This window comes from Vollenhovia emeryi, unplaced genomic scaffold, assembly GCF_000949405.1.
Source record: "Vollenhovia emeryi isolate VEMERY1.0 unplaced genomic scaffold, V.emery_V1.0 DF939135.1, whole genome shotgun sequence".
NCBI classification, from domain to species: Eukaryota; Metazoa; Arthropoda; class Insecta; order Hymenoptera; family Formicidae; genus Vollenhovia; species Vollenhovia emeryi.
The window spans coordinates 2,501,496-2,512,618 of record NW_011967231.1 but is presented as its reverse complement, the minus strand read 5'-3'; the positions used below and the strand labels follow the sequence as shown (position 1 = coordinate 2,512,618).

Genomic DNA, 11,123 nt, shown 5'->3' with positions numbered 1-11,123 from the left:
CATACATACAAACTTAATTATTGTTCGTCGATTTTCTATCTATGGCATGAAGCATCACAAATAGAACTTAGGTACGAAAAAATATGTAGAACGTTCGGATGGAATTTAAATATCTCTAAAATATAAATAAAATAATATATTTTTACTTGCTTAAGTTTTTCTTTTTAGATTTAAAATTATGTTGTAATGAAATTACCGTTTATGGTTTTATTTATTCTGGTTGCTACGTGCAAAAAATAGAAATGTGTAATTCCATTAAAAAAATATAATTAATTTAAATAAGTTCGTATGAAAATGATATTAATGGAGAAGAGTATCATATTTTTTTTCTCTGCAAAAAATAATATTAAGCACTGAAAAGGTCCAAGCTTGACCGTTTCTATTACTTGTGTTATTTAAAAATTTGGTAATATATCTCTTTGAAAATATAAGAAGGTACAATTAACAGCGACTACAAAATCGTAATTAAGTGAATCGCCGAAGCCGAATTAAACAAATTAATTAAGCAAAGTTATCCGAGATTGGGACAGCTTCCATGGCTCATTATGTCGAAGAGTCTTACTTGGCTGCCGCGGGCTATCGAAGCGGAGAGAATACCAAATTAGCGTTAAGCGTTAATTTTCGCTTCGGCTTTTTGTCCGGGGCTTTAGATCACGTCTTGACTTTATCGAAACTCCGAATCTGGGATTTCCCGAGGCGGGCGTTGACTCTTGGCTCTCGTTTCCTGACCGTCAACGAACAATTCTCGAACATCAGCTTGTCGAGTCTGGACAAGTGTCTCGGGGACTGTCGTCGTTGCTTGCGGGATTTCAACGGGATCCTGTCGCGCAACTGCGACCGGTTCCTCAAGAGCAGCTGCTCGCTCGTCCAGATGTTTATTTCCGGATGCGTGACGCGCTATGTCGTCGGGATTTTCGGGCAAATCTGGGGCCACGTCAACGCCTGATAAAACTGTCGTTTCGCTAATCTTTTTCGTTTCGGTACTCCCTCCTTGTTTATGTGGGTTCCCTAATCACGCGGTAAAATACTAGTTGTACGCTCTGGGATCGTGTGAAATAATATTTTTCTATCGATAGGTATTTGATTCGAGGTGTCACCAAATCGGAATAAGCTGTACCTGCGGTGCGTTCGGCCTCGAGCAATCTGGCCTTTAGAAACGCATCTCTTTTGCAATTGTTCTCTTTGGTGCATCCAATAATAGGCATCGTTTACTGAATTAATTATAAAATATATTTTCTAAAGCAACAAGATATTTCCAGAATAATGAGCATGTGTCGAGAAAATCTAAGACGGCCATTTGAAAATACTAATCTTTATAAAATTTACTTTTGTACTCTCGTAATTATACTGTATATATAAATATCAAATATTGTATTTTACTCACAAATTTAGAGTTTATTTAAGGAGAATAAAATTGCAGCTATTTATTATCCTGAGACAGTGTTTCTTTCTAAAAGAATTTACATCGGTTAAATCTTTCTATTTGTTATATGCTATTGATCAATAAATTATTAATTATTAAACCTGATCGTTTTTACAAAAGTTCTCTTTTGTGGTCTCTTTTAAACTTGTCGATTCTTCGACGTTTCTACAGTTTTTACGATAATCGCAGCCTTTGGGTAGCTGTTTGACAGCCTTTGATTGAAAGTGAAAGTAAATGAGTAAGTAACAAAAGTAATAAAAGTAACGTAGTGAAATATCTACGCGTTAAGGCCGAATCAGACTAGCAATTGCCGATTCGGATTGAATCAAGATTGGCTTCTGACGATTGTTCTCCAGCTAGTGAGAGTCGATTAAATCTTATCACTGCTGGCTTTGCTAATCTGCTTCGGTCTTTACGTATCTTTTCAGTGTAAATATATTTAAGTTAAGCCGTAGTATTCTCTCTCAGGAGATTTAGCTGAGCTTATGAAAACAGAAAGGATAATGAAACTCTAATCTGTAATAATAGAATAAAGCAGAATTTGGGCAAGTTACAACTTGTATTCCACATATTCTATTAACTTTTAGAATATACATTATATATATGATACTTATATTATTATAATGCGAGTTGAAAACAAGAATAGAATATATTCTAACCTACTATAGGTTGTAGATAATCTATGTAATTAAATAACTTTTAATAATTGAGAATAAAAGGAGGATATCCGAGATAGTTGACGTGTAAAATGGCGATTTAAGATCCAAGTAATTTAGGGAGAAAATAGAAAAGGGGAGACTAGATAGAAAGGTATGCTATTGTCGAGCTAGGAAGACTTCGATTAAGCGTCAGGGAAATCAGTTGCGCGTTTCTTTATCCCGCCCAAGTGAAAGAGGATTGTCACGGGGAGAGATTTCGGTCGTTACGCACGATTAATGTCGGATCTTCAGTCAAGACGGAATTGCGGCAGCTAGGATCGCAAGCAAAACTCTCGAGTACGTCCTTAGTGTGTACTTCGGACGAGACGGGCTCCGACGCAGGTGAGGGTCCTCCGGCCGTTTCACGGTTCGTCTCTTTCCGTTCCGTCATCCCGAATGCGCGATTTTTATCCTAAAAACGGCCCCGGCGCCTTCAAATCCGACAACCTCCTTTGCGGAAAGATCGAAAAGTTTCGAGGAGGTCGCGCGCGCACACTTCACGTTTCATCCGTGATAAAAACGGATGTGCGGAAGAATATTTCAAACGGAAGCTCCGCACATACTGACAGCCACACGTGACGGCGACCTTTACGCTTTAATTCTTAAAGCAACGTACGAGAGTTGTACTTACTTAAGAATTGATTGTGGATCAAATTCGACAAACGATATATGGTAGGAAGCAGATAATTCATGTGACTATTGATATAATTTTCCACGTTAATAATTTTGAATTGTGCCTCGAAAGAAAAATGTAATAAATTTTGGGAGACTGAACCTTTCACGATCTCGACGTTTCTCTTTTGATTAAAAGTTTTTGTTTTCCGTGAATCACGGCAAATTTCAGTTAGATATTTTACAGATATACGGTGACTCGCATTCTCGACGACGTGCTTTCTCGACGACTATAATTTTCCGATTTTGAAAGTTATTAATCTAATATGAATACGGCATTCAATTTAAACATGAGATATAAATTAGTGTGCGACATTTAATGCTAATTGTGTGGACAGACTGCGCGTTAGTCTATGGAGAGATTCCATCGAAACGTTGCGTTGCTGCAATTTGTATAATGAATGAACTGCGAACTTTCTGCTTTCGTGTCGTATAATAGAAAGTGGGGTTACTGTAATCTCACTCCATTCATTAATTAATGCGATTTGATTTGCATTTGCGTTCGCGAATGTTCAAAGTTAACGATTTGCAGCTTTGTGCACATAGGATGTAATCAATCGAAGCCACGGCGCAATGCTGCAATGATCGTAACTGCCATCGGCCAATGTAAAATACACGCCCATCCATTGCGCGACCGCAATCGATTAATCGTTAATTAATTAACTATTACCATTTCGGCCACTCGAACAGAATAGTGCGTGAGATAACCGTCACGGCTTTGCGCCTGCAAACGGAATTCGCGACCGGCAGTTTTTCTAAATTTCGGTCAAATTTAACATTAACAAACGCAGCGTTAATTCGTCTACAAGAATATCGTTATTACGGTTATATGATTAATTTCGCCGATTAACTTTGATTAACAGCGTATCTCTAACGGTAAAACAAGATACATAATTATTATGCAAATTCCGACAATGAGGCGGAATGCACACGGGGATGAATTTAACGTTACTTCCATTACGATTGAGCGTACAACTCAAAAGCCAGCACGGGTCACTTGCTCGCGCAGCGCGCATCAATTATATTTAAAATATTAATAATCGCTCGCTTTATTACAATTAGTAAATTATACTTCAGAGAAATTATATCTCGTTACAGAAATAATAGCGGGTCTTGTAATCGTTCCCGTAAGAAAAGGTCACGTAGTACGTTGCCGTTGATGAAATTGCACACTGTACAATATCCAGCTTTTATTTTAACAAGTTAGAGCAATTAATGCCTTATCTCATTTATAAATATATTTCCTGGAAATCATTTTACAATGGAAATTACGCTGTTACGTTTTATGAACCGTGCCGTTCTTTCATTAACCGTACGTAGGACGGTTGTTCTCCATCAAAGAAAAGGTTAATGTACCGATTCATTTAACTGAAAGCTCTGCAAATGACGATATTCCCTCCGCGCGGTCTCGTTAATATTATTAAAAAAAAGAGAGAGAGAGATAATAAAAAATTGTCACTAAGCTGTTATACAAAGCAATTTACATAAATCGGTGTTTACTAGACCCCTAGAAATATGCGTTAAATTAAAGCTTATTTAACGGATTAAAAAAAACACACAATTATCGCTCAAACGATGACGGAGGATCCAATTATTACTGTTAAGAAAAAAAGTGATAACAGAATCCATCAGTCAATTCTCGCGCGTTAGTTTGGCTCGAGTGCAATTTCGCGCACCTGCCCGTTCGTGATTTTCTTGCGGCGATAAACGAGAATAATATCGATCGCGTCGATCACTGCTAAGCGGGCGGCGTTTTTGACTGACAGAAAACGCCGTTGCGTTTATATAATTCGGGCAAAGTGCCGGGCCGCCATGGAACGAAACGCACGGGACCAAAGCGAGCGTACGAAAATCCGATAGAGAGTTAACGTGCACGAGGAGTTTTAACGTCGTTTTCCGGCCGGCCGCATCAACCCGCGATTAACGTACCGCGCAATTTCGAGCAACGCATTACCCTTAAGTACGCGCACGCGGTACTCTTCCGGCGACGACGTTTGCGCGATTTTAACGAAATTAACGCATCGACATTACCGTTGGGACTGCGCGAACGAACGAACAAGCTGCTCGTCATTTAAGCGGCACTTGCCGCTCCGCTAAGGATATTTCAAGGGTCTGTAGCACGCGGCACCGCTAACGTAACAGAGACAATTGGATGAGGGTGCTGAAACGTACAGTATTTGCATTTTCCTACTGACGCAATTTAGAGACTTTTTGCGATAGATAATATTTTTTAACAAATTAGTATGGCTCATGTGTGTTAAACACAAATTTCAAGAATTGAAGGACTCGGAGCCACGACAGGGTGGTAGTGTCTAAATACTAGTGATGAAAAATAGAGGTGATACTCTGTCGCAATAAACTTGGAACAAAATATTCAGACACTACCACCCTGTCACGGCTCTGAGTCCTTTATTTCTTGAAATATTTTTTAAATAACATTACCACGTCCCACTGCAAAATCTAAACCCACGCATGGCTGCATTCGCCGGTACTTAAAATTATACGTTCTCGTTTAATCGCGTAATTCACGGGGGCGCTCCATAATAAGATCGATAAACGTACTCCACGAACGGGAATGCATAGCCTATCAATGTTTGGCCGCTGACTATGTGAGCGTGGGTAACTATGTATCGAAGGAGTTAATGAGGATGCAGAGCCCGTGGCCCGCACAAAGGAATATTCATAAGCAGAACGTTGTATCACGGTCATGCAATAAATGTAGAATTATCGGGCGACACGGCGCCGGGCCGCAAACGCAGCGGCCACGGTGTTTAGGACGTGCCGCAAATGCGGAGACACCATTTGGCGGCGGGGCGATATCCCCGCCGCCGCATCTCAGGCCCGATTACCGTAAAGGGTTAACTTCGAGATAATTTTCCGTCTGCGTTGCCGCTGATTACTCCCATGGCAACGGGCGAACAAACGTGCAAACGCACCGCGTTCCCGGCGTTCCCACCCATTGTTCCCGTCCAGCTGTTTCGCGCGATGCGCTGACGCGTTGTCGCTCTCGGGCAGGACTGCTCCAGCGAATCATTTAATCGATATTGTGGATGATTGTTCGACACACAAGAAATATTGCCCTCCGTCCCACGCAATTTCCAAATATCGGTTCGAACGGCTGATTTGACATCGGCGAAATTACTCGTAATTAAGCGAGAATTAAAACAACCACGGCTTCTTAGCACTCCGAGGAGACACTTAGAAGTAACTAGCTTCGTTACGAAGGAGAAAGAAATCGCAAGAAGGAAATTATGACAGATTATAATTCAATTAGTTGCCTCGCTTTGCGTCAAAAAGTCATAAAGGCTCTGTGAGTGTCTGCGCATCTTGACGATCATCTCATTACATTTTAAGTAATAAAATCATTAAAGGGGAACCTCTCGTTTCTCCGATCTTTAAAATCGTGCTTCTACCCCGAGACATCGCGGCCACAACGATGGTTAAATACTTTTTGCAAACGTTACGTGCTTAGCAATTGCAGCGTCGCGCAACAGTCGCCGTAAAGCCGGCGCGAATCCAATAAAGCCGTTGCCATGGTTAGACCATCGGTGGCTTAACGATTACGAAGTATCGGCTACGTGCTCTTAAGCCGGCGTAATGACGCTGCGACATTGCGGGGCGCCCAGCATCGTGGTAGCCATATATTATTCAGACGCATGGACCAGTTCGCGCGCCATGTAGCATGACCGTTACGGTGTCGCGAACGCGATGTCCCGCCATCCACGCGATCCTCCCTTTTTATTTTCTTTCTTCGCGATTCGACGCATCAAAGCCAACGGGGTATTTCGCCGTCGAGTTCACCCGCGACGCGGCGGCGTAATTTATCCTAAACGAGATACGGCTCGGAGAGACGCGAGCTAATTCCCAACTTCTGCGACATGCGCCCGCGACCGAGACGTCACGAATCGCGATGCGACTGAAGCGGAAGTTGATCGAACCAAGTTACGCATCTTCATCGCGGATGTCTACCGTAGTAATTGAATTTTTTTGTATGCTCCGTTTCTTTTAACCGTGGAAAACTGGCGGAACCTAGTTATCAGCAGGAGATGAAAATGTAATTTAGCGGATGAAACTTTTAGCGAGAGCGTAATACTTTCTGAAACCCGTTTCCCCGCTTTTTCCGAAAAAAAGGCCGCGAGCTGACCGAATCATGGTTAACAGGTACAACGTAATTTAAAACATTCACTTTGCATGCGTCACTCACTCACTTTGGCAAGTCGAAACTGTGGACTCTCGCGTGTACCGTCGCGAAACGATAAAAATGTATTTCGCTGTCGGCAAAGAATTCTAAATTCCGAATAACATATTTACCGACCGCATTTCCTTAAATGCGGAATGAAAGAATGGCCGAAAGATTACGGAGAGGTTTCCCGAATAAAGGTAAAGTATGAAGATTGCGCCGCGTATGCGACTGGGCATCGAAGAAGAAATTCTTCGTGTACTCTTGGCGAATAATTTAATCTTTAGTCCCTTTCATGTCTCTCTTTCAAGAATCTCTATACTGTGAATAACGGCTCCCAAGGCTTTCGCGCTTTAAATAAAAACTTTATGTTGTAGCTCGGACTTTTACGCGCGCTCTCGAGGGTGATAAACGATGATGATCTCAATCCTTCGTTCAATACATATTAATTACTCACGGCGGGGTGGACCGACGGCACAATTACCGAGGTTCCGCAACTTCACTCCGGCCTAAAAGGGTTAGACCTATAATACTATTAATTACTCCCTTCACGGAACGCATTCAGTATATACGTATAACGGCGTTAATTACATCTCTTCACGTGTCTGTGCAAGATGCTCAGACTAAAATCACGTGATTCATGCTCTTGATAAAAATTCAACGCGCAGTGTCATATCTATCTTTAGTTTATCCAGCCGAGAAAAGAGTGCCCTACGTAAGAAAACGAAATGACAAAGTGACACCGTTGTAAAATTAAACTAATTAACGTAAAGGCTGTTACTTCATGCGTTTGACAATAATGAGTTAATTTGTTATCTTGCGGCAACGGAATCCTTCACCGAGCGTTAGCTTCTCTTTACGTCTTTATCGCCTCAGTTATAGATTCATCAATATGCGTGTCGCGTCGCAACGTTGCCAGGGAACGCAAATTGTTTGCAGACGACAATACGGAGGTAATTTCGGGAATTGTGGCAATCGCGTCGTACTTTAAAGCTTTGAAATCAAATTCGGCGTATTTGTTCCCGAGTTTTCTTCCGCGGTACGCCTCAAACGCCACCCATACGTGCAAACGTTTCAAAGCTTATTGCGTAAACTAAAGCTATATCCACGCCGGGGGAGTGCTCTGTGGCAACCTATCGATTAACCGCAATCATAATTGCGCGGATCACGTCTGGCGCTTGTAACCATCATATTTCCGATTCGCGACACCTGCACGATGTATGTAATTCGCATAAATCGATCACGTCACGTTTGTTACCCTCGCCGAACATTGACATTCACGCGAATATAAGCTGGTAAACGCGACGGGAAAGCTCTCTCTGCCGACTCTCTTTCTTCCTGAAAGTATGTCCTTAAAATGTTTCGAGCATATTTTCTTCGAAAACTTGGCGAAATCTCTTTTATACAGGAAATGATTCCACGTGTGCCGCAAATTCCTTTCGGATTTTTTGATAAATCCGACAAATGTATCTAACAGCATATTGTTCGTGATATTTATAGTTGTTTTATAAAGAATTCGAAACTATGCTCGTGATTGTTTTTCATAGATTATTTCAATAAAAATTATTTTTCGCGGAAAAACATTCGTCGTATTTCAATAGATAATTAAAAAAATTTGTCAATACAGATCGTACATAAAATACTTACAAAACAATATCGATTATTTTTGTAGCACATGTTTCTTATTAAAACAATAGAAAATTCGTATGTGTGCGCGCGCGCGTGGAGAGAGAGAAAGTAGTTTTATATTATAACAGAATTTTTAATTGCATAATGTTTCTCCTTCAGCTCCTACCAATTAGTTCAATTTTGCAGATCTCAGAATTTCAGTCCCTACGCTATGAGAAATTAGTTATTTGCAAACTAAAGTGGCAAAATTATTATGTCATTTTCGAACAAGAAATACCGCGAACCAACTAACGAGCGAAAGAATAGAAAACGTACATTCATTTACAACATTTCGTTCACTTTGACAGACCCACTGTAATTGAGGAAACCACATAATAGTTTCAAACTTGCGCCGGATATTCGAAATATCGCGCTCGAACGCTCTTTTTCGATCTAGGAGCGCATAAGTAGCGTAGGCCCTTTCTTCGAAGTGCACGGAATTTAGTTTCCAAGCTTATGCCTCGGTCTAGAGCTGCTCTCGTCCTTGGGCAATGAAGCTGAGTAACGGCCGCTCCCGAAATTACAACGTCAAAATTACTGGCCTAATATATCAGAACACGACTGATGTAATTAAGGAAATTGATGTTGCTCCGCCCTTGGTTGCTCGCAAAATACACCGGTTAAATTATGACGCCGCAAACTACGGGTGTGAGTCGGGTGAACTTTGAGCTTCGCAATGAACAGTCCTGGTAATCTCGTAATACGTGAAGACAGTTTCTTTTAACGCATCATACGTTACATATAAAACGTGAGCGAAATATGGCACGGAAGTGAACTCTTTTTCTCTGAGGAAAAGTTAACTTTCAAGTCTCAAAGCCTTAAAATTTACATCAAATCGTTGACAACGCTACGTAAATTCGAGAAACGTTACAGTCTGCTCAACTAGACGCTTGTGTACGTACAAGTTATATATATCGAAAGATATCGCCGTGAATAATTATAGTTCTCTAATACCCCCGTAGCGGTCTGTAAAAATTGCTAGTATTTACGAAACTGATACCAAGTTACGGCGGAAAAGGCTTTAACGATCGTGTACCAATTAATTAGAGCGCGAGGTGCGTGCGTTCGGCAGAAAATGACGGCTGTTCCTCGGCACATCGATATTACTATCGCTATTATTATCGTAATAGGATAGGACATAATTAGCAGAATTAATATTGATTCATACCACGGCCATACAGCTGGACAAGCGTGGGTCAACGTACCGTCAAAGTTCGCGTTAGCGGCAGGTTTATCGCTTCTCGATTTACCTTGTCCGCCTAATTTCATAAAATCAACGTCATCCCGCCCCATGTTTCTCGCATAGTTTCGCGCTTTGCCTTCGGGCTGCCGGTGCCATCCAATTATCTCAACTAATCTCGCGGAGAGACCGGTCGCAGCTGAGTAATTTGCAGTGATATTTTGTTCTTATTGCGTACGATACGCAACAATTTGTAAGTGAAATTTCCTTTTACGCCGGCGAGAAAACGCTCGTAAATGTGTTGGTTCGCTTTCTCGTCTTCTCCCCTCGAAAAGGAACAATTTCAGATATGTTGCGAAATAGTTTAAAATAGAAGCTACGTATTTTAACTAAAACTTGCTATGATCTGCCCGTAACTTTAGACGTATTTTTGAGGAACGTCCATAATAAAATTTAATCAAAACTTTCCACGATAAAGTTCTCAACGTTGTAATAACATAAAATTTTCAATATAAATTGTTTTTTTTTAATATCTAATGAAACTAGAATATTGTTTTAGTATTTTACATTTCTTAAGCATGGATCAAAGCAAATTTCGACTTTGTGTAGTTCAACCGTTGCAATTTATGGCAAGCGCCGCAGTTGAATAAACAGTGAAAGAGAGCACGAAATGACTGTTCGATAATCAATATCTATACGAGAGAATTAAATGTGCACTCGCGTAATATATGCTCCGTAGATAGCAGATAATTGCGATTTTCTGGTAATATAACATCGCAGATGCAACAGTAATGCATAACGCATCGAAAAAGGTGCTCGTATTTTTAGGACATTCCGCAATATAACAATACGGAATATAAACTTAAGAACGGCAACTTAAATCAAATTTGTACTTTGTTATATATCTTAGCAGTTCCAACAACGTGACTATAGAAACACGATAAAAATGTACGTATATAAGTTTCCCGTATATCCACTTAGAGTTTTGTTTACATCTTGTTAGCAGGGAACTTTATTTAGACAGTCTCCGGGAAAACTTGTAATAGCTTTTACTGCCTTTTTCTTCACGGCAATGTACAGGTTTCATCTTTTTTTTCAGTTCACCCCCCTCTCTATGTTCTTCCATATGTATTTCGTTTCGTTTCAAAAGTTGCAAGAGAGAGATAAGCGCGTCCCGTCTGATAAGTTTTAAAACGTGTCCCTTTCGCGCGGCCAACCGCGCTCGCTCTAACATAAGCTATGCGCCGTTATTTCCAATTAACCCTCACCACAGGCGCAACGCTCTAATGAACTATTTAATGA

At 40.7% G+C, this 11,123-nt stretch overlaps 2 protein-coding genes across 3 annotated transcripts in view; both read right to left on the bottom strand.

The window, feature by feature from the left end:
• The window catches only part of LOC105567738 (cyclic nucleotide-gated cation channel alpha-3), a 142,795-nt gene that overhangs the window by 56,974 nt on the left and 74,698 nt on the right, over positions 1-11,123 (bottom strand). The gene's annotated exons all lie outside the window — the stretch shown is intronic.
• Positions 565-1,445, bottom strand: LOC105567737. 2 transcript variants are annotated; one of them, XM_012022840.1, is made up of 3 exons: positions 1,385-1,445; positions 1,118-1,211; positions 565-1,008 (listed from the first exon to the last, which is right to left on the bottom strand). In XM_012022840.1, the coding sequence occupies exons 2-3, from the start codon at positions 1,203-1,205 to the stop codon at positions 665-667; spliced, it is 432 nt and encodes a 143-aa protein (XP_011878230.1). In that variant the 5' UTR covers positions 1,206-1,211; positions 1,385-1,445; the 3' UTR covers positions 565-664. The 2 variants fall into 2 exon arrangements, with proteins under 2 accessions (XP_011878230.1, XP_011878231.1); XM_012022841.1 differs by lacking the exon at positions 1,385-1,445 and having other exon boundaries at positions 1,118-1,352.